The following is a 25,413-nucleotide window of genomic DNA, read 5'->3' as shown; positions in this document are numbered from 1 at the left end:
AACACCACTATTTCAAAACAAGTGTTAATGCAAATAAGAAATAATTTTCCTGCCTGTCCGTGTCTGGATCTCTCTTGACAGAAGGTTGGGAAGGCAGGGAGAGGGGAATGAAACAATGCCATGGAACTGAACTACTAAAGCATAACTTTTTTATTGCACAAGGAATTACCATAAATGCTGTTCTCTTTGGTTTTCTAACACTTCAACAGGCTCCTAAAATGTTGTAAGACAGATGTGACTGAATTTTCTCATTTTGACAAGACTAAAGGAGTGTCTGTCTTACTTGCTAAAAACTCTCAAAAGCCAAGATTGCGCAATTATTACTTTGTTTAAAACAACCAGTTTCAACAGACTTTGCTGTCATCTGCAGGTCTCAAAAAAAACTTTCTGTTATGAAGCATATCCATTTAAAGTTGGACCTCATGCCAAGTTGTCACGTTTATAAATATTTAATTATGACAAACCTTTTATTATGTGCTGTTTTTTGTCCATATGGCAGCTCAGTGTGAGGTCCAACTTAAAATGAACATGTTTCATGTAGTTGTTGTGGTCTTCAGTCCTGAGACTGGTTTGATGCAGCTCTCCATGCTATTCTTCCTGTGCAAGCTTCTTCATCTCCCAGTACTTACTACACCCTACATCCTTCTGAATCTGCTTAGTGTATTCAGCTCTTGGTCTCCCTCTACGATTTTTACCCTCCACGCTGCCCTCCAGTACTAAATTGGTGATCCCTGGATGCCTCAGACCATGTCCTACCAACCGATACCTTCTTCTAGTCAAGTTGTGCCACAAACTCCTCTTCTCCCCAATTCTATTCAATACCTTGTCATTAGTTATGTGATCTACCCACCTAATCTTCAGCATTCTTCTGTAGCACCACATTTCGAAAGCTTCTAGTCTCTTCTTGTCTAAACTATTTATCGTCCATACTTCACTTCCATACATGGCTACACTCCATACAAATACTTTCAGAAACGACTTCCTGACAGTTAAATCAATACTCGATGTTAACAAATTTCTCTTCTTCAGAAACGCTTTCCTTGCCATTGCCAGTCTACATTTTATATCCTCTCTACTTCGACCATCATCAGTTATTTTGCTCCCCAAATAACAAAACTCCTTTACTAATTTAAGTGTCTCATTTCCTAATCTAATTCCCTCAGCATCACCCGACTTAATTAGACTACATTCCATTATCCTTGTTTTGCTTTTGTTGATGTTCATCTTATATCCTCCTTTCAAGACACTGTCCATTCTATTCAACTGCTCTTCCAAGTCCTTTGCTGTCTCTGGCAGAATTACAATGTCATCGGCGAACCTCAAACTTTTTATTTCTTCTCCATGACTTTTAATACCTACTCCGAATTTTTCCTTTGTTTCCTTTACTGCTTGCTCAATATACAGATTGAACAACATCGGGGAGAGGCTACAACCCTGTCTTACTCCCTTCCCAACCACTGCTTCCCATTCATGCCCCTCGACTCTTATAACTGCCATCTGCAAAGTCTGTCAAAGACAGTTGTTTTAAATAAAGAAATATTTGGGCAATCTTGGCTTTTTAATATTTTTAGTAGGACAGAATTTCTCACCAGTAGGAACAGAAGTTATCAAGTACATCTATGAAACATTTTTATTCATGTAGCTATTTCCAAAAGGTAGGTTTTACACATTTTCATTTGACAGCAGAGATATTTCACTAACATTAAATGTCATTAGCTTTATACAACACTGTACAAAAACAGATAATTATTTCACATTTTCACCCATCATATACAATTCATCAATGACACTGATTACCGTTCTATAATAACCATCCCTGTCCTGTCTGCAACAACATTTAACTAAAAAATAAAATAATTTTTTTATTCTCATTTATAGGCTAATGTTCCAAAATGTAATTCAGACAAAAATGCAGCTAAATCAGTGTATACAAACAGGTATAGAAATTTACTCACTTGGTGCTTTTGTTGTCTCTTCCTCTCTGCTTCCACTTTTTTATTCTCATTTATAGACTAATGCCACAAAATGTAACACAGACCAAAAAATTCTGCAAAATTGGTGTACACATAATGGGTTTACAAATTTACACACCTGGTGCTTTTGTTGTCTCTTCCTCTCTGCTTCCAGTTTCTGTTGTTTCTCCAGCTTTTCTGTTGCTCTGGCCTCCCTAAGTGTCTGTCTCTTTGTACGTCTCAGGTTCCTTAAGAAAGATGAAGTTTCCAACATTGTATCTTTGCGGAAGCATCCTATAACCTGTGCAGAAAACAAGGATAATGAATTTAGTAAGAAATATATTATGTACTAGCTGTTGAGTATCTGTATACAAAATACATAAAATTTATAAGAAAAGCATGTATCTTTAAGAAGAAATGCTTTATATCCAAATAAGAAAAAGAGACATTCAAGAACAACAAACTATACATGATCAGCCTTCTTCCTGTAACAATCAAACTAAAGCTATTTAATATCATAAAAAAATGAGAAAATTTGATCAAGCTGACATTAGTAGTAGATACACACTTCGACATCTACATCTACATCTACGCTCTGCAAACCATCATGAGGTGCGTGGCAGAGAGTACGTCTTATGTACCAGTTATTTGGGTTTCTTCCTGTTCCATTCACGTACGGAGCACGGGAAGAATGACTGTCTGAATGCATCTGTGCATGCAGTAAATATTCTAATCTTATCTTCTTGATCCCCATGTGAGCAATACATAGGGGATTGTGTGGTGGCAAATAGTTTTAATCTGCCAGGAAGTTTCATATCGGTGCACACTCCGCTGCAGAGTGAAAATCTCATTCTGAGAACATCCCATCCCCCAGGCTGTGGCAAAGCCTTGTCTCCATGATCTCCTTTCTTCCAGGAGTGCTAGTTCTGCAAGTTTCACAGGAGAGCATCTGTGAAGTCTGCAAGGTAGAAGACGAGGTACTGGGGGAAGTAAAGCTGTGAGGATGGGTCGTAAGTTGTGTTTGGGTAACTCAGTTGGTAGAGCACTTGACCGCGAAAGGCAAAGGTCTCGAGTTCGAGTCTCGGTCTGGCACACAGTTTTAATCTTCCAGGATGTTTAATTCCAGCGCACACTCTGCTGCAGATAATACTTACAAGTTGATTGAACCTAACGCTAACATCTCTAACAGACCACCTCTGAATTGCTTCGAGATGTTCCTCTAATCCGACCTGGTAGCAATCACAAAAAACTGAACAGTAATCAACAATGGGTCACACTACTGTTCTACATGCGGTCTCCTTTGCAGATTAGTCACACTTTCCTAAAATTCTCAACCATTCACCTTTCCGAAGTCATCATTACATCCTTGTTCCATCTCATATGTTATGCAATGTTACGCCTAGATACTTAATCGACACGCCTACGTCAAGCAGCACACTACTGGTGCTCTATTCAAACGTTACGGGATTGTTTTTCCTACTTATCTGCATTAACTCACATTCTTCTACATTTAGAGCAAGCTGCCATTCATCATACCAACTAGGAATTTTGTCTAAGTCAGAGACACTCGATAATGACACTTTCCTGTAGTACACCACAGCATCATCCAAACAGCCACAGATTGCTGCTCACTTTGTCCATCAGACGATTTATGTATACAAAGAATAAGAGCAGCCCTATTATACTTTCCTGGAGCACTCCTGACAATACCCTTCTCTCTGATGAACACTCACTGCCAATGACAATATATTGGGTTTACATTACTTAAAATGTCTTCAAGCCAATCACATATCTGAGAACCTATTCCATATGCTCATAATTTTGTTAAAAGTCTGCACTAGGCCACAATGTCAAATGCTTTCCAGAACTCAAGAAATGTAGAATCTGGCTATTTCCCTTCATTCATGTTCGCACAATACCATGAGGAAAGGGCAAGCTGAGTTTTGCATGAATGATGCCTTTTAAATCTGTACTGATTTGTGAATAGAAGTTTTTCCACCTCAAAGAAATTTGTTATGTTTGAGCCGAATACATTCAAGAATACTGCATCAAACCACTGTGAAGGATATTGGTCTTTAATTTTGCAGGTCCATTCTTTTACTCTTCTTATATACAGGAGTTGACAGCACTTTATTCCTGTAGCTTGGCACTTTGCATCAGGTGTGAGATTCGCAAAAATACAAAGTAAGTAAGAGACCAATGCCACAGAGGGCTCTCTGTAAAACCAAATTGGGATTCCATCCAGACCTGGAGACTTATCTGTTGTCAAGTCATTCATTTGCTTCTATAATGCAGGGATGACTATTACTATGTCCTACATATGGGAAACTCTGTGTTGGTCAAATGATGGCATGTTGTTATGATCCTCCATCATGAATGATTTCTGACATGTAAAGTTTAAGACATCAGCTTTCCTTTTGCTGTCTTCTGTTGGTACTCCAGACCAGTCTATATCTGCATCTACATCTTTACTCAGGAGGACGTTGTCATCAGGAAAAAGAAAACTGGCGTTCACTGGATCAGAGCATGGAATGTCAGATCCCTTAATCAGGCAGGTAGGTTAGAAAATTTAAAAATGGAAATGGATAAGTTAAAGTTAGATATAGTGGGAATTAGTGAAGTTCGGTGGCTGGAGGAACAAGGCTTTTGGTCAGGTGAATACAGGATTATAAATACAAAATCAAATAGGGGTAATGCAGGAGTAGCTTTAATAATGAACAGGAATGTGGGTAAGCTACTACAAACAGCATAGTGAATGCATTATTGTGGCCACGATAGACACGAAGCCCACGCCTACTACAGTAGTACAAATTTATATGCCAACTAGCTCTGCAGATGATGAAGAAATAGATGAAATGTGTGATGAGATAAAAGAAATTATTCAGGTAGTGAAGGGAGACGAAAATTTAATAGTCATGGGTGATTGGAATTCGACAGTAGGAAAAGGAAGAGAAGGAAACATAGTAGGTGAATATGGATTGGGGCTATGAAATGAAAGAGGAAGCCGCCTGGTAGAATTTTGCACAGAGCATAACTTAGTCATACCTAACACTCGGTTCAAGAATCATGAAAGAAGGTGGTATACGTGGAAGAACCCTGGAGATACTAGAAGGTTTCAGATAGATTATATAATGGTAAGAGAGAGATTTAGGAACCAGGTTTTAAATTGTAAGACATTTCCAGGGGCAGATGTGGACTATGGCCACAATCTATTGGTTATGAACTGTCGATTAAAACTCAAGAAACTGCAAAAAGGTGGGAATTTAAGGAGATGGGACCTGTATAAACTGACTAAACCAGAGGTTGTCCAGAGTTTCAGGGAAAGCATAAGGGAACAATTGACAGGAATGGGGGAAAGAAATACAGTAGAAGAAGAATGGGTAGCTTTGAGGGATGAAATAGCGAAGGCAGCAGAGGATCAAGTAGGTGAAAAGACGAGGGCTAGTAGAAATCCATGGGTAACAGAAGAGATACTGAAATTGATTGATGAAAGGAGAAAATACAAAAATACAGTAAATGAAGCAGGCAAAAAGGAATACAAAAGTCTCAAAAATGAGATCGACAGGAAATGCAAAATGGTGAAGCAGGGATGGCTAGAGGGCAAATGTAAGGATGCAGAGGCTTATCTCACTAGGGGTAAAATAGATACTGCTTAAAGGAAAATTAAAGAGATCTTTGGAGAAAAGAGAACCACTTGCATGAATATCAAGAGCTCAGATGGAAACCCATTACTAAGCAAAGAAGGCAAAGCAGAAAGGTGGAAGGAGTATATAGAGGGTCCTGAGGACAATATTATAGAAATGGAAGAGAATGTCACGAAGATGAAATATGAGATATGATACTGCGTGAAGAGTTTGATAGAGCACTGAAAAACCTAAGTCGAAACAAGGCCCTAGGCATAGACAACATCCCATTAGAACTACTTATAGCCTTGGGAGAGCCAGGCCTAACAAAACTCTACCATCTAGTGAGCAAGATGTATGAGACTGATGAAATACCCTCAGACTTCAAGAAGAATATAATAATTCCAATCCCAAAGAAAGCAGGTGTTGACAGATGAGAAAATTACCGAACTATCAGTTTAATGAGTCACAGCTGCAAAATACTAACGCGAATTCTTTACAGACGAATGGAAAAACTGGTAGAAGCCGACTTCGGGGAAGATCAGTTTGGATTCCGTAGAAATATCGGAACACATGAGGCGATACTGATCCTACGACTTATCTTAGAAAATAGATTAAGGAAAGACAAACCTACATTTCTAGCATTTGTAGACTTAGAGAAAGCTTTTGACAATGTTGACTGGAATACTCTCTTTCAAATTCTGAAGGTGGCAGGAGTAAAATACAGGGAGCGAAAGGCTATTTACAATTTGTACAGAAAGCAGATGGCAGTTATATGAGTCGAGGGACTTGAAAGGGAAGCAGTGGTTGAGAAGGGAGTGAGACAAGGTTGTAGCCTATCCCTGATGTTATTCAGTCTGTATATTGAGCACGCAGTAAAGGAAACAAAAGAAAAATTTGGAGTAGGAATTAAAATCCATGGAGAATAAATAAAAACTTTGAAGTTTGCCGACGACATTGTAATTCTGTCACAGACAGCAAAGGACCTGGAAGAGCAGTTGAATGGAATGGACAATGTCTTGATAGGAGGATATAAGATGAATATCAACAAAATCAAAACAAGGATAATGGAATGAGGTCGAATTAAATCGGGTGATGCTGCGGGAATTAGATTAGGAAATGAGACACTTAAAGTAGTAAAGGAGTTTTGCTATTTGGCGAGCAAAATAACTGATGATGGTTGAAGTAGAGAGGATATAAAATGTAGACTGGCAATGGCAAGAAAAGTGTTTCTGAAGAAGAGAAATTTGTTAACATCGAGTATAGATTTAAGCGTCAGGAAGTTGTTTCTGAAAGTATTTGTATGGAGGGTAGCTATATATGCAAGTGAAACATGGACGATAAATAGCTTAGACAAGAAGAGAATAGAAGCTTTCGAAATATGGTGCTGCAGAAGAATGCTGAAGGGTAGAGGGGTAGATCACATAACTAATGAGGAGGTATTGAGTAGAATTGGAGAGAAGAGAAATTTGTGACACAACTTGATTAGAAGAAGGGATCGGCTGGTAGGGCATATTCTGAGGCATCAAAGGATCACCAATTTAGTATTGGAGGGCAGTGTGGTTTGTAAAAATCATAGAGGGAGACCAAGAGATGAATACACTAAACAGATTCAGTAGGCTGTAGGTTGCAATAGGTACTGGGAGATGAAGAAGCTTGCACAGGTTAGAGTAGCATGGAGAGCTGCATCAACCCAGTCCCTGGACTGAAGACCACAACGACAACAACGGCAACAGGAATCCTATCACCACCACACAGTACCTATCTTTAATTCAACTGTTCATTGATATATTGTATAATCATTGGTACAACAAAGTATATTCAAGAGTACAAATATTTTGCATATAATTAACTGCAACCTATGAAAAGAAAATCTCAAATAATTTACCTTTTTATGTGAAGAGAAAACAGTTTTTTAAATGTCGCCAAAGAGAAAATGTCGCCAAAAGAAACTAGCTGCCTTGAATTCTGTTAAGTTACTTGTTATGTGTTAATTACACCATGCAAGTACCAGAGAAAACTAACTTTGGAACTATCAACAATGTATAAATCAATGATATATCTTTAATATACATGAGCTATATTTTCTTTTATGTCATACTACTTGCAAAATGCTATAAAAGAATCAAAATTCATAACTGAGTGACATAGTGAGACACAATGGTAGAGTGAGTAATGTGTTTTTTCTATATGGGCTGTCTCTCAAGATCACAGAAGCTTACTTTGTAGACACTTTTATTCCATGAGGGAGAAGGGGAAGACTTTTTTTGCAGGGGGGGGGGGGGGGGGGGGGTGATTGCAGAGAAGAGGAATATACTGCATTAATGCCTAACAGTTACTGATATTTAAAGCATTCCCCACAGTGACATATTTAGTTTTAATTTCTGTACACACCACAGTAAAATAAAGGGTGACAATAATTGAATCATACAGAAAAAAATTAATTAGTTAGAAACTATGGTGTGCACACACTTTATTATGACAAGCTCGATACGCCTGCCACCACTGGCGATGGTGTGGCACAGACGACCAGCTAAATTCTGCATGACCCACTGAAGTGTTGGAACATAGATGCTGTCAATCACCTCCTGAATGGCTGTTTTCAGCTCAGCAGTGGTTTCATGGTTAATTTCTGTACACCTTGCTTTTAATGTAGCCCCACTAAAAGGAGCCGCAGGTGTTCAGATCTGAAGAACATGGTAACCTATTGAAACCCATGCCAACGGCCTCTGGGTACCCCAGAGCCAAAATGCTCCTCCAGTACATCAAACACTCTCCTGCTTCAATGGAGTCAAGCTCTGTCCTGCATGAACCACATGTTGTCAAAATCAGGATCACTTTGGATAATGGGGATGAAATCATCTTCCAAAATCTTCATGTAACGTTTGGTAGTCACCTTGAAATCACAGAATATTGCATCGATTACCCCATGACTGGACACTACACACCACACAGTCACCCATTGAGGGTGAAGAAACTTCTCGATTGAGAGATGTGAATTCTCAGTCTCCAAAACGCGCCAATTTTGCCATGCAAATGAAAGTGGGCTTTGTCACTAAAACAAACCATATACACATAAAAATTCCCACCACGCCCCAATGCTAACCGTACGGTATGAAAGTCCTAATACAAACGATTCAGAAGTCATGATGATTTTATTTCATATAGTTCAATAATTGTCACCTTGTATATCCTGCAGTCACTCGTAATCATGACATTGCCTGACAAAGACAGAACACTCACCCACAGCATTTTTGTCACAAAGAATGTGAATGATTTTCTTACTGCAGATGCAGGACCTGTATTCGATAATTAAAGCAGTGTTTGTCTGTAACGATTAGTTATGGCACAGTTCCCTTTATCTATGGAAAACCCTGAAAATAATACACTCTGGTTGTTCTGATGTGGTTTAATTTTTCTGCTGATGTAACTATTCAAAAACAATCTTATTATGTACAAAGATTTTTCTTACATAACACTCTGTTTGGAAATCTATTGTTGGAAGTGACTACTTGTTGCTTTAGGTTCATGAATGGTCTTCATTTCTGTTAATTCGCAAGAAATGCCTCACACACATGTAAATACAGGGTGCATAAGCAGACGAGAAAAAAAAAATTCCTGGATTTCCCAGTTAAAAATACACTTTTCTTTTTTTTGGGGGGGGAGGAGGAGGGGGGGAGTGCACTTTTTCCTTGTTAAGTGGCAGTATACTTTCTGTTGGAGCTGTAAAACTTATCAATCCCTTGAATGGTACAGGTTTTATACACCGGCATAGAACCTGGCAATTTAGAACACAAAACATGGTTTGGAAAGATCTCACATGCACACTGTGTACTTCTTACTACGAAAGTATACATATGAATTCCAACAAAAACAGCACATTAGTTTCTGAAGCACTGAAATTGAGATTGTGATGCGCTTTTGACAGCCACTGAGAGCAGATATTCAGAGCATTGGATCTGTGATATAGTCAGCCAGTAGCAACATTACTGTTAAGTAAGGTGAACACACAAAAAGGAAAAGTTAATGGTTTAAATTAATATATGTAGTATAGCTACAAGCAAAGCTCACCTTTCACATATAATATTGGTCCTTTCTTACACGTGATACCGTTTCAGATATATCAAACACAAATGTGTCAGAAAAAATTTAGGTAATGACACAAATGGCTGGTCTTCTGGGCCTGGAATTTTTCTAAGTGGATGATATTCGAAGTGTTAAGTTATGAATGAGTCAGATGCTACGTGATTTAAGAAATTCATCGCACATTCTCACACATAACTCACCTTGTGTAAAAGGAAATTTACTTTAAAAGTAATACTTCTCAAGTTACCAAAGGCGATATTTACCTGCGGCCTGTTAGAAATAGGTTCATTTGAACAGTTGCCAGAGAGCTCCAGAAAACAGGCATTATTGTGCATGCACAGCTACCATGACATAAAAAGCCCATGCTTGGGGGTTTGCTCTGTTCATACGCCTTTCGTGGCATTTCTGTTTGGAATTTTGTGGGTAGTGGTGAATCACTTGACCATGTGCAGCACTGAAGCATATTGTTCAGTGGGGCCATATAGAGTTATTGTACTTACGGCAATTGTTTTATCACATCCTACCCAGATAAGGAATGCAAAATAAGAAAGTAATACTTGGCATCATATTCATTTAGAACTAGACTCTACTACTCAAAGTACCCTAATATATATTTGAGTATGTGGTGTCTTGGTTCCCCACCGCCCTCCACCCTTGTACTCTGCAGTACTGTTATGAAGCTTTACCAATCAGGTTTACATTAACACAGCACAGCGAAAAGATAGTAAGAAGGAAGGCAAATTTCTTGCAAAAATAAATAGAACAGTTGTTTGTATACACCAGAACTAATAAGTTTTTCATGAATTTTTCAAACAGTATAAAAATTAACAAGGTTACCTGCGAAGCCAAGAAACTGTGTAACTGGCAGTTTATGTTCTACTCCAGCAGTAAATATAAAGCCTTGGGGGGAAGTTAACAATGATAAAACACAGTGTCCTACCAATCTATAATTTCCAGAAGAATGGTGCTTAATTTTCTTGGAGTACCAGTACAATATTTGGTATTTTGTTATGGCAGTATGCCGTATATGCCAGAATATAGAAACCTACACTTGAAATTCTGTAAAAAGTTGAAACTAGTCAATAGTGTGGAAAGAAACACTTCATTATAAGTACACTATCTAGTTCTGTGGAAAAGATTAATAAAAGCAAATTTCTTTAGTAAACGAACAAAAATAACTTCATTGTCCTGCAAGACAATTGAGTAATGAAATAAAATAAAACCAGAAAACTGTAACCAATAACATATTTTAGTCTTTTGTAATTACGTGGATCATGAATTCACTCGGTAGCTCCCAGCCACAGAAATCTGTTTTGTTTTCATTTGACATGAGGCCTATTAATGAAGAAAAAACAGCAAAATCATGAAATGTACACAATGTAAACATGGGTCACTTGGAGACACACCCCGCCCATCCACTACAGCTCAGACTGCTTGACGCATGCATGAATCTGGCAGCTAGGGTGCCCTGGAACATTTTTTGCGGCTAGCATCTGGTTGCTTGATGCTACTATTTATAAAGCTAACAGCCAAACTTCAGTTTGGTGCACGTTAGTGAGCCCATTGGAAACAGATCAGACAAAACTAATGTAAGAAGGTGTGACATCACACTCATCAAAAGCAATCTGTTGTTACAAAGTACTGCACACTTTTCGTCCTAAAGCCTTTGACAAATTTTGCTGTCAGCAAAAGCTTGTGTGTGCACTGTGTTTTATTGATATAGACTGCAAATTTTATTTTCAATTCAAGTTTTATTATGATTTTTTTCTCTCATTTATGTTTTACTGCTGCAGTATTATTCTGCAGTAGTGGGATAAAGCAAAAGTCTTTGTTAGAGTATCAGTTCTTATCAGTCAAAATTACAAAAATTTAACAGAAAACTAAAACAATCAAAAATTTCTGGAATTCTACAACATTCCTGTGTTCTCTCCAGTTTTTTCCTGGATGAAAAAATTCCCAGGTTTCTCACGGATTTCCCAGTAAATTGCAAAAATTCTTCATGTGGCAATAAATGTAATCTTAACCTTCAGGTAAGGAAGTGGTACATACTTGATTCTGTTGATTCTGGGTATAACGGTGGCAAGCAGAATAAGAAAAATGCCTCTCCCCTCTCACCAACATATTATGTCCGACATGTGCTTCACATATTACGTCCAACACGGACTTCACTACTGATAGGCTGGTTAAAATGATCACGTCACATGATCTCTGCTGTTTCCATGATTTGGAGACAACTAATTGATCACACAGTACCTGTTTTTGTCTCAGAAAATTATTTTTTTTTTTTTAAAAAAAAGAAGAGGCTATAAAGTCTGTTCATCACAATTAAGAATTACCAATGACTCAATGAGAATGCGACAGTAAATGAAAGTGAATGCAGTGATTAACATGCAGAAGACAGAGAAAAATACATGCAAGCTATCCCCACAATTCAAGGCTCCTGATGTCTGTGGAGACAGAGAAGACAATGATTGTGGAGGGTGTGGAGGGGGTTATGGAATGCTAAGAAATAAGGTTATTAAATGTAATGTATGAGAGATGCATCGGCCTTATGTAGCGGGACTTTGAATTTCGCCGCGCTACACTCGTTCCCTCAGATAAAAATTATACCGTCGCAGCGGTATGAGCGCTCGACGGCAGAGAAAATACTAAAATTGTAACTTTTTTTTGTTTTTCTATCCGTTCCATTATTGTCTCTCGAGAGCGGAAGCTTAATGCAGACGTGATCTGATTAAGACGAAAAAACTTATTAATGTGTAGACATTGTGGAAGTTGTTATGAAATTCGGAGGATGGAGAGAAACAACTAAAACAAATTGCATTTAATATCAAGACGGTTTTGTGTACATTAGAAATTCCTGGACAATGAAACTTATTGCAAGATTTCAGAGCAGACTTTTCACGCAGAAATGAAGTAGGAGATTTTTGAAGACCTGGACGCCGCACGAAACAAGAAGACATGTTAACATGGTAAAGAATTAACTCTGAGCTACGCCATTTCCCCCTGTCAGTTACATTTTGTTATTCTCTGTTCTTCTTCAATAATTTTTGTAGTGGAAATTGGTTTAACTTTTGCTCAAAAATGCCACAAGGGCCATCCCAACATTAGCTTTTCCGAATCACGAAGTCCGATAGCTTCTCTGTAATACGAAGTTCGATTTGCTTTTCATTCTTTCCCTTTTTCACGGTCATTTAAGATTTTAAATCCCCCTTTTTATTCACCATTTCTTCCCACCATTTTCAACCTTTTCTTTTCATTTTTTTTCTTTTTTATTAACCACTACAACTGGCGACCGTGACAGGACGCAATTTTCGGATGTGTAGTATTTGAGCAAATTTGAAACTTTAATTTGTATTTTTTCCCAACTGAGAATACCCAAAAATCCTGAACTTTAAAGGGTAACTAAAACACCAACTTTATTGTACCTAAGCAAATGATTATACCGCAATATTGTAAAGAATTTTTGCAACTAATTCAATCTGTTTTTCTTTGCATGGCATATATTGATGCAAAACTGTTATTTTGAGACCTTTTGGTGATTATCCGATGGAGATGTATTAAGAAAATACATATTTTGACTAATATGATTTACGCAGAAGTGATTGACCAGCCGCTGCAGGACAGAAAATTTAATGGTGAGTCACACAATTATATTTCACTCAAACATTCAATAGCCAACTGCAGAATCCATTTTTCCCTTTCCACACATCCTGTAGTTTTCTTCTAGATTTTTCCAAAATTATCTATCTCTATTGTAGTTTGTGGTGATTATAGTATTGTTGTAGCATATGAAGATCGTGAATTTGACCGCCAAACAGTCATTTGTTACGAAAAATTTTGTCCGCCCTGCTGCATCTTTCTCAACCATTGTTTGCAATAGAGCAATCATTTACATTGACGAGAAAATATTTCAACCTAAATCTGAGTCAAATCTTTATTAATCGGACTTATATTATTCCCTTTTTGACTTATGATTATACATCCTATTAAAATGGAACGCGGTAAGGCAGAGATAGTTTCGGCAGATGTGTTAAGTGAACTAGATTCATCGTCCAACCAACAAGAAAGTCCGCGTTTCCCTCCATGGACGAGTTCAGAGATAAATGCAATGATTTTGCCTCAAACTCGCAACATTTGTGATAATGCACAGATGGCGACTTTAAATGACGAAATGTGGAATGGACGCGAGACTAGACCGTCAGCGCCATTGTTAACATCAATGTCAGAACCGAATAGGAGACAAATTCAGCAATGTGACACAAATCGAACACAGGAAACTGACAAACTGGACCAACTATTAGAGTTATTTGCAGACATGAAACGAGACGTTAGTCAGAAAATTGACGCAAAACTGGAAGCACTTGGTCAGGACTTTAGACAAAGGCTAGATAAAAGCGACAAAAAATTTGATGTATTAAACCGTACTATGACCGAAAATTTTGAACGAACGACAAAACAGATGACAGAATTAAATAACATCACTCGACAGCTCAACCAGCGATTTGAGACACTGTCCGACCGAGTCACTAAACAGGAAGAAACTTTGGTTACATTAACACATGAAACAAAAAGCAATATCACCCGATGTGAGAATCAGTTAACTCAAATAGTTAAAGTGCAGCAGGAAGTGAACACCTATGTGGAAGAGTTAGCTCAGGCCCACACTTCAGCTAGCTCCACCCAAGAGAATCTGACTGAAGAAGTGGGAAATATTACCCAACAGCTCACAATAGTAGTTCTTGAACAAATCCACCTCAAAGAAAAGACAGAAAAATTAGAAGACCGAGCGGACCACGCGTCACTAAGCAACGACACCAACATGGCCGACAGAATTGTACACGAATGTAATTTGTGTGACGACTATCTGGACAAAAAACTTGAAACAATTACCCAGGACATACTTTCAAAAGCAAAGACACATGTTAAAGACGAGACAAAACACACAGAAGACGAAGTGACAAAATTACGAGACAATGTTGTGCCGTGTTTGGCGATTGGTGCAAATGCATCGTCAGGGAACGACAGAACAGCTAAAACCATGGCTAATGACACAGACAGAACACCTATTGTGGAATCAACTATTTCAAATCAAAATTACAATGTGCCGCTTTCTTTTCCACCAAACGAGCAATATTACGGTACCACACCTAGAGTAGCAAGTGACCTAAATCACATCAATACAGTTATGCCAACCGGCATGTCCGATGACACGTTTGTAAGACATGGGTATTTCCAGACATTTTCCAGTGAGGACAAGCACAAAGTCCACCCTATTGTGTTTATTAGATCATTTGACGGTGTTTTTCCACATAGTTGGTCAGAAGTCGATAAAATCAGATACGTCACCAATCTCATGAGAGGACGAGCAGCTAAGTGGGGTGCCGCTATGAAACGGCGGTGCCTTACGTTTGAACAGTTCGAACAAGCCTTCTTGGATGCATTCTGGTACGAGAATGAGCAACAGAGTCTAAGGAGAGAAGTGTGCAACCCCGAGACCTATGACCCTAAAAAAGAGACATTAAGACAATACTTTGAGAGGTACCTAGACAAGACACTGTACTGGTACAAACCAGCCGACTTGCCAGTGATAATTGACACTTTAAAGAACCACTTACCCTTTCCATACCGAGACAGATTAATAGGAGCACCGGAGAATGACGTTAAGACTTTCTTAAACTTCTTAGACCAAATGGACGTATTTTACAGAGGTGATTCACGCCATTCAAATTTTACACATATTAGTAACCAAAATCAGCACCCACCCCAAAGGAACCATAGGGACGGTGGTTGGTGGAACCATCCGTCCGCGCCGCAACACAATACGATGCTTGCGTGCGAAACATATTCAAATGGAAACGTGTATGACGGCAGGAACAACCACAGAAATTCATGGAATAATAATAACAACAATAATTATCACCCATATCAAAACGGTAACTACATGCAAAATGAAAATCACAGACAGTACAACAACAACAACAACAACAACAACCACAATAGGAGACGTGAGAATAACCGGTACAACCAGGGCTACCTTGGCAGGAACATGCCATATAACAGACATAATTACCACCAAAACAATAACAATCCCAACAATCACCGACAAAATACGTGGAATACACAAAATTCACACATGAAAAATCATAACCCTCCACGGAATCCGCCACCGTTCCCCAGTACAGTTATGCACTCCCCGCCACGAAGTAGCAATAACAATTGCGGCGCGCCATCAGCTGACGAGTGGGCGCCAACCAGCCAGAATGTAAACATAGTGGACGTGGTCAATGAACCCGGCCAAACACAGCAGACCATGGAAAACAGTTGACGACCGAGCTAAGCGCTTGTGCTTCGGTCGTGAGGTGTTGTATGAGCGCAACGGCTGAGACGATTTGTTTCCTTAGGTACGATGACAAAATGACAGCAGAACAGGAATTAACCGACGAGAAAAACATTAAATCAGACAGTTGTGTTAAAAGAATTCATACAAGCTATGGCAGGGGTTAAGTTTAACGATTATGATGTACAAATTTTATTTGATACTGGTGCTGCTGCAAGTGTGATGTCAACCGCATTCTATAATGAATTGAAACAAATTATAAACATACCTACATTACCTGTTCAGAACTGCCGCGTGGTTAGTGCCACAGGTACTAAATCTAAGGACATACGCATGCAAGCCCTAGTTAACTTCACGTTTTCCAATACACAGTTCAAGTGTAATTTTCTGATTGTAGACAAGCTTATCGTACACTGCATCCTAGGGATGGATTTCTTGAATGAACACAAAGCAATCATAGATTTAAGTAATGGCATATGTCAATTATCTGTAGGAGAACAACTAATTAATGTTGGACTTAACAAGACGATTGAACCACGACAAAAACATTACGAAGTAAGTCAATTTCAATTGGTATATCTTACCATAGTTAGTGTATGTAGTTTAACACTTGAAGATTCAGACTATCAGGAGACTGAGCAGGATTTATTGTATCAGAAATGTGTCGAATCTGACTATTTAACGAAACAACAGCAAGAAGAATTGTACAAATTATTATGTGATTATGCACAAGTTTTCAGTGAGAGGCCTGGTGTAATCAGAGGTTATAGCTACAAAATGGATGTTAAGCCACATAAGACTTATTGTAGGACACATTATAATATTCCATGGGCGAAGAAATCTGCAGCTTTACGTGAAATCGAGCGTACGTTGACCTGGAGTGTTGTGTCGTAACAGAAGACATGGACATTGCTTCACATCACGCACACGCTCAATCTTATGGTGTCAACGGACTTAACACGCCATTTATGCTGGAATAACAACTTGTAATGAACACTATGTGAAAGTGAATACTGTGCAAGACTGTCACAACACAGCGATTTTGAAACTGCTGCACGCGAAATTCAGTGATGCTATTACGCATGCGCAAAGACTACATGCTGCCAGAGATTGGGAAACCAACGCTGGAAGCGCACAACATTAACTGTGCTGGCGAGCAGCTTGCTCAAACACACACTATGTAAATATATGTATATTAATTTTGTAAAAAGGATCAAAACTGTAACAATTGTATTTAGTATATAGGTTTAGAAAGTGTAAGTATTGACAAAGATTATCCCCTATGAATGCACGTGGCCTTTCCTATGAAAATATGTATATATATTGACATTTAGGTATACCTATTGTATTGTTTGCTAGCCTGCCATGCTAAATGTTTTAGCGTGACAGTTGAGGGGGCGATGTAGCGGGACTTTGAATTTCGCCGCACTACACTCGTTCCCTCAGATAAAAATTATACCGTCGCAGCGGTATGAGCGCTCGACGGCAGAGAAAATACTAAAATTGTAACTTTTTTTTGTTTTTCTATCCGTTCCATTATTGTCTCTCGAGAGCGGAAGCTTAATGCAGACGTGATCTGATTAAGACGAAAAAACTTATTAATGTGTAGACATTGTGGAAGTTGTTATGAAATTCGGAGGATGGAGAGAAACAACTAAAACAAATTGCATTTAATATCAAGACGGTTTTGTGTACATTAGAAATTCCTGGACAATGAAACTTATTGCAAGATTTCAGAGCAGACTTTTCACGCAGAAATGAAGTAGGAGATTTTTGAAGACCTGGACGCCGCACGAAACAAGAAGACATGTTAACATGGTAAAGAATTAACTCTGAGCTACGCCATTTCCCCCTGTCAGTTACATTTTGTTATTATCTGTTCTTCTTCAATAATTTTTGTAGTGGAAATTGGTTTAACTTTTGCTCAAAAATGCCACAAGGACCATCCCAACAATAGCTTTTCCGAATCACGAAGTCCAATAGCTTTTCTGTAACACGAAGTCCGATTTGCTTTTCATTCTTTCCCTTTTTCACGGTCATTTACGATTTTAAAACCCCCTTTTTATTCACCATTTCTTCCCACCATTTTCAATATTTTCTTTTCATTTTTTTTTCTTTTTTATTAACCACTACACTTAGATCAGAAATAATAATGGCAAACTTAAAAAGTTGACAATTAACATTGAAAACGTATTCAAAGAAACAATCGATGTGTTTACAACATAAATTTAGAGAGATATAGTACTAAAAACATAAGTTCATGCCCCAGTTTCAGCTACATGAGAAATATTTTTATTCTTACTTCAGACACTATGTGATTATTTTACATGATTTAGAACCTCAATCCCCCCCCCCACTTCTCCCTATATCTCTTTTTGTTGTACCTTCTGCACTCTTTTCATTTTATGGTGCAGCCAAGAAGTCATCCATCCAAAGACATGCTTCTTTCCCGCTACCCTCTCCCCACTTCATCATATCAGGCAATTGCTTCCACTAATCAAGTATAAATAATTTGTTTTGCCATGGCCATGGTAGTGTGCGTTTCAGTGTCTGTGTGTGTAATATCTGTACTACTACTAGAAAAAGAGCTATACTCTGTTCATCATAAGAATGAATCTGATGTAAGAAAACACAAACATGATGATTAGTCAGAAGCCATAGCATATATACACTGGTGTTGTTACACTCTTGGAAGTAGGCCCCACTTATGTATTAGATATCTTATTACTTAGTTATGTTAAATGAAACTTTATGACATTTTAATGTATTAACAGCCATAAACGTTTTTCTTAATCACGCTTTAGCTACGTAGTTTTATTTAAAAAATTGTGTACAGTCACAGTCACTGTACTGTTGTGCTCTGACAGTCAAACTGATAATACGCCGTGTAAAAATGACTAAAGCTGTTATCTGCGCTGTAGTGAAACACCCATGTGGAACACAGTTAAAAATTATCAAGAAATAGGTTGTTCTTACAGTTTTTCCTAATTTACAGAAAAAATTGGCTTTGAAGTTATCTGAAGGACTGTATTTCATAAAGTTGAGATACAACCATACACTGGTTATATAGAGTGGAATCAGTAGCGCAGTTGATTCTTACTCTGGTGCAGTTCATAGTTCACTGGTTCGCCATACTTTTTTCTTTCATTCGATTTGAAATACCTACATCTGTAATTGAAAAAGTCATCATAATATTTTATGAATAATGCATGTATTCTTTTTTCTAATTACATACCGCACATGAACTTGCTGACTTCATTCCAAATGCAAATTCTTCATTATTGATATTTTATGAAAGATTGTTAATAAAGGTTGCATAAATTAAGAAAACATAAAAATTTAATATTTTAGGACAAAAATAAAAGACCACATACTTTTTATTTGTAGTGTATGCATTGCTTTATACCACGGATGTAGTCTTACACGAACCAGAGTGATAACTATCACAGAAAAGTGAAAACAATCATTTTCACAGCATCAAGTGCAGCATACAAATGCTTTATTTTTACATTTGCCATTGTAACATTAATTACAATATGAACCCAACAGAACTGATCTGGAGTCAAGTTAACAGAGTTGTTGCAAGAAATAACAAAGACTGCCTAAGCTGCCAGATGCACTGGAACTAACACATGCAGCTTTTTCACATGTCACTGCTAAATGCTGGCGAGGTGTAGAACGGCACATTATGAAAGGAGAAAATGCGGTGCCATGGAGGCTATGTGTATTCTGTTGCTGATCAACTCATTATCTACATAGCACATGACAGTTCCAGAATTGAAATGTATTTCTCAGTTTCTGATAAGGAAGGAGCTGAGAGATTACCAGAGTGTAATCAATACCTTCAGTTTCGAACAATAGCCAGTGCTGTCCAAGTTCAGCCAGTGCTGTCCAAGTTAAATGCGTTGCTAAAGCTATTGTCCTGCTTTATCGCCCTATCTATGTGCACGTAACACAGCACAAAACGTATCCTTATGATCATACTTGATTATACTGGACACGGCCCGGTTTCCACTCCACGTGAAATGAAATCCAGTGAGATTCGCGCAAATGCAGAAGAATACATAGTGTAATGTTTACATCAGATTTATTTTTATGATGAACAGAGTATAGTACTTGAAAGCTAGTGTGAATGCTGTTTTCTGTTATGTGTTTCTGTGTTCCACGTATTGATCCACTGTAGGTGAGTGGTTACTTTTCCCTTACTTTACATATTGTTCCATCCAGGAATTTCCATTATTGTTATACTATCTCGAAAAAGGATTTGTCCAAAACCTAGAAAGTTTTCAGTCCTGTTGACAGTTAGGTGGGTTGTTACCTTTATTACTAAATTATTTACATTCCACTAAGGCTTTCCATTATCATATTTAATCTCTACTTGAAATAGATATGACTCTGCTTTGAGCTTTAAAAATAATTTCAACCAGTTAGTCACATTTCTTAGGCACCAAAGTGTGACCTAAGGGATGCCAGATATAAAAGCCTAGCAATTATGTGTTTTGATGCAAAAGCTGTGAATGGGACACTTAAATCTCAAAACCATAGTATTTATGGCCAATAATCAAATAATTAGTTCATTGTCAAGCATTAATGTAAGGTAATAAGATGTAAAATAACACTGTGCTGCTGTAGCACAGCTCGGTAAACATCTGCATCAGTGTGAATTGCACCATGAGACAATGTACGTCGCAAGAAAGAGATGAAATTTTACTCACTGCAGCAATCGCTGAGCGGCTTCTACCACGTAAGTGTCAGGAACATCTTAATGTTTACTCAGGTGAGATCACATAAGCATGCAATATGTATTTTAATTCAATTACAATTACCTCAGATCGCAAGGACCTTTGAAAATTGAGAAGCCGCAGTGCACGGAGCTCAATTTCAGCTTTGACTCTTAAGTCATCAGGCATTACAGCTGGCAGATTATTTAATTCCTCGATTCTATGAGCTATCCGTGCTGCTAATCTGTAATATGAAAGTTAAATAAATAACATAAAATGTTAAAAGATAATGAAGATTATTTTTCTACTTCAATTATTTTCTTGTACAAATAAGCTCTTATCATCACAGTAGCTTAATACATTCACAGAATTTTAAAATTTTAAATCTTATAGCTCAAACCGTAATTATGCAGGCCGCATAAGTTTACAATAGGGAGGGAAGATGAAAAGTCTTTGACTGGCAGTTAAATACTGTTTTCTGTGCAAGAAATACATTTGCATTTAAATAGTCCTCTTTTAGATCACAGCACTTGCCCAGTTTTTCTCAATGAGTGGATCCTATGCCTGAATTGTGATTATGAAAGGGCACCAGACCCCCATCTAGAACTGTCATATTCTCTTCAACAGACTCTCATTTTCCAAGCACTAACTGATTTTGGATTGAGGACAACGATCTGTACATTGGATCCCTCAATTATCTCATTTCCAATACAGTGTTGTAAAAAGATACAGTCTTAATAAAACATGATTTTTAAATAATAATAATTACTATTATTATTGTTGTTGTTATTACAGTCCAGAGCTCTATTCCCACATTTTTTATCCAGGTGGTACAGAAGACAACGCGGAATTAACCAGTTACTGTTTTAAAATTTCTGGTAATATTTTTGGGAAACAGTGATCTTGTAAGCTATATAAAATCAGCAAAAAAAACAGGATAGATTGTGAAGGTTATTTTATTAAAATGACGTGTTTTGACCTAGTCTTAGGCCATCTTCAAAACAACACTGTGAAAAAGAGAAAACATGCTAGTTACATATTTTAAGTCATTAAAGTCATTTATACTCATTAAAATTAAAGAGTCATTACCCATCAGATGAAGTTGATGATGGCTAGAACAGTCAGTTGACCTCAGTCATTGAAACTTCTGCTGCTGGCTGCTCAGCATTGTTCTATATAGATCTGATGAGGGCATGTTTGTGCTATATGACATCAATGTCAGTCAATGAGGAACAATTTACATAAATGACACATCATCTGAAGATGCAGTTTATCTAAAAGTGAATAATTATAAAAAGTAGTACCTATATGACAAAACAGAATGTAAAAAGTAGTGAGTAATGTAATAAGATAAATTAAGAAGTCTCTCTCTTATTTCTTGTAGTACCATCTGGTGGGAATAATTTATTTAACTAGTTTTAAATATCCATAGCATCTGCTATTTAATCAACAGAATGTGTATATAGAATGAACAATGGATTAATGCAAAATAATTATTATCCATGGTAATTATGCAGTTGAATAAATTATTTCCACCAGATGGGACTACAAGAAATAAGAGAAAGACTTTTTAAGTAATCTTATTACATTACTCACTATTTTTAAGATTTTGTTCTGTCCTATAGGCAATACTTTTTATAATTAATCACTTTTAGATAAAGTGCATTTTTAAATAATACGTAATTATTATTGGCTGACATTGAAGTCATATAGCAGAAACACACCCTTATCAGGTCTATATAACACAATGCTGAGCAGCCAGCAGCAGCAGTTTCAATGACTGTGGTCAACTGACTGTTCTAGCCACATTCAACTTCATCTGATGGGTAACGACTCCTCAATTTTATAAATGGATTTTTTTAAGTCACTGACTTCTTTATGTATGTTTTCTCTCTTTCACAGTGTTGTTCTTAAGATGGTCTAAGACTAGGCTGAAACCGGTCTTTTAATAAAATAACTATCGCGATCTAGACTGTTTTTTCACTGATTTTATGTAGTTACTGTTTTACCCTATGAAAGTTAATAAATATGAATAATCTCTTCCACAACCATAAAATGCTATCCATAACCTTCCCTGCAAGTGAAGCTGACTTTGCCATTTTAATACACAGCTACTAGCACTCATTTCTAGCTTTAACTGCTATTTTACAACTGCCATACTTACCACCAACTTAGGGGTATTCCAAAGCTTTTGGGAATATGTTTCACCAACTAAGTCTATGCCTGTCACCTTGTAGTAGTACACTGCACCAGGTGTTTGAAAACTGCTACAACAATCAGTTTCTGTTTGTCGTTGAATCACTACTATTGTTGGAACACATTGCTTCACTTCTGCAATATACATTATTATGAGCTGTATCAGTTCAAACCATTGTGTGATAAAGTTTCAAGGACTGTTTTCACATTTGGTAAGTAAACTCTAACACCGGTAGCAAATATTGACAACATGTAACAGCACACAAAAGGGATGTGGGAAATCCATTTACCACCAGTTTTAATACCTCACAAGATGCCCTGGTGATATATGTACCACCGTAGTTTTTTGTCCTACATTACAAAAATGAAATTATCAAAAAATAAATACAGTCGATCACATTTCTAATAGGATAGCAAACAAATTGCCTTCACTGAGTTGTTACAAAAAGTGTGCTCGCTAAAGTGTTTGGGGGGGGGGGGGGGTGGTAGGATGTCAAATGGGCCAACTTGGAGCAGGAGAGGCACCACAGGACATTTTAATTTCCACTGTCTATACTTTTACAGATAAATTCATAAAACTTTGTCAGCATGACCAGGAAGAGTTCAGGAGTCACACTCATAGCAATGGAAGTTCAAAAACATAACAAAATAATTTTTTTTATATATATATGAAATTTCATCATTTTTTCACTTACTATTGGATACATTTCTTGCTGTAGGTACAGTTTTCTTTATCAGTAAGAGAGAGTCTTCGATGAATTTTGAACGACATACAAATCATACTTACAAGTGTATGAAACTCTAGAATTTATTTAATTTATGAAAAAAGAATGAGCTATTACAGTTTAAACTTCATGTTTAGAAAAAACTCAAATTTTATAGTTAACTATGTCAATTTTTAACAAAGTTTTTAATAGATTTGGAAAATTCTAGAGTTTTGCATTAAGGAGTTGGCGTTTAACAAATAGTGCAAAATTCATCGAAGATTTCTCTTACTTATGAAGAAAAGTGTACCTATAGAAACAAATGAAGCCAATAATAAGTAAAAAATGATAAAATTTCACATGTAAAAAAAATTACTTTGTTATGTTTTTGAACTTCCACTGTTCTGAGTATCCTGAATCCTTCCTGGTCATGGTGACAAAGTTTTATGAATTTATTTGTAGAAGTATAGACAGTGGAAATTAAAATGTCCTGTGGTGCCTCTCCAGCTTCAAGTCTGTCCATTTGACATTCTACCCCCCTTAAGGCCAGCAGCTATGCCGTAACTTCAAGGTCTCTTTGATGTTATCTTTCAACAGGATACTGCATGTTGGCTGTACTGGACCTACCTCGAAGCAAAGGGTGTTCTGCTATTGCCATGTCCAGCACATTATCCAGATCTCTCATCCACAGAAAATATCTGATCATGGGTTGCTGAGAGACTGGCACACTGCAATTCACCAGCAGCTTTGATCAATGAATTCTGGTATCGAGATGAAGCAGCTCAGAATGACAAACCCGTACCTACAAACTGAATCATACTATACTGTATATGTATATAAGTAAAATTTCATTATTAGCTATCCTCTCTGGTTTTGCAGTTTTAATAGCCAGAAATGTAACAGTACAAAGTAATCAGCAGCCAATGCTTTTCTGAAACCAATACCAAAAGATGGCTGGACAGGGATTTGAAGTACATTCCTGTCAAATACATCTCCAGTGTCTTAATCAGTCTGTCACCTTGGTTGGTCTCTGTCTTGAGAGATCAATCAGAACATTTTGACCACCAACATACTACTGATAGAAACCCATCCAAGTGATACAGGCATCATCTGGCGAGGAGTAACTGCTAGTCAGACAACAACATATGGTGCAAGTAGTATCAATGAGCATGCTGTACATTTGTAGAATGGGGAAAGTGTGCAATCTACCTAAGTTTGACCAAAGGGAGATTGTGATGGTCCAGAGGCTCGGCACGAGCATTTTTGTGTGCTTGAGGAACACTGTGCTGAGTGTCTTCAACATGTGGTGAAACCACATCCAGACATCATGGGACTGGGCAGCTGTTCCTCATTAGAGATGTCGGATGTTGTAGAATGACCCGCCCCTCATTACAGATGTTGGATGTCGTAGGCTGGCCCACCCCTCATTACAGATGTCGGATGTTGTTAGCTGGGCAGACTGGTAAAACAGGACAGGCAGCGAACTGTGGTGGAACTAGCATCAGACTTTAATGCTGTATAAAGTACAAGAGTGTCCGAACCCACAGAGCACCGAACACACCTAACAATGGACCCCTGCAGCCGACGACGCATGCATGTGCCAATGTTAACACCACAAAATAGGCAACTACGACTGGAGAGGGCACATGACCATTGGCCCTGGATGGTGGCGCAGTCCAGAGCGTTGCGTAGTCTGATGAATCCCAATAACTTCTTCATCATGCTGATGGGAGGGGGCAAATCTGTCATCTTCAAGGGAAACAGCTCCTCGATACCTGTACTGTGGGACAGAGA

General features: G+C 37.7%; 1 protein-coding gene across 2 annotated transcripts in view; it reads right to left on the bottom strand.

Moving 5' to 3' along the window:
- LOC124795790 (ATP-dependent helicase brm-like) overlaps positions 1-25,413 on the bottom strand; it is a 212,138-nt gene that overhangs the window by 150,909 nt on the left and 35,816 nt on the right. For both annotated transcript variants that reach the window (XM_047259881.1, XM_047259874.1), the window contains exons 6-7: positions 20,825-20,963; positions 2,092-2,253 (exon numbers count right to left, since the gene is read on the bottom strand). In XM_047259881.1, the coding sequence (XP_047115837.1) occupies positions 2,092-2,253; positions 20,825-20,963 (301 nt within the window). The remainder of the gene's footprint in view (positions 1-2,091; positions 2,254-20,824; positions 20,964-25,413) is intronic.

Source organism: Schistocerca piceifrons, chromosome 1 (assembly GCF_021461385.2).
Source record: "Schistocerca piceifrons isolate TAMUIC-IGC-003096 chromosome 1, iqSchPice1.1, whole genome shotgun sequence".
Classification (NCBI taxonomy): domain Eukaryota; kingdom Metazoa; phylum Arthropoda; class Insecta; order Orthoptera; family Acrididae; genus Schistocerca; species Schistocerca piceifrons.
This window is presented reverse-complemented; position numbering and strand designations above follow the sequence as displayed.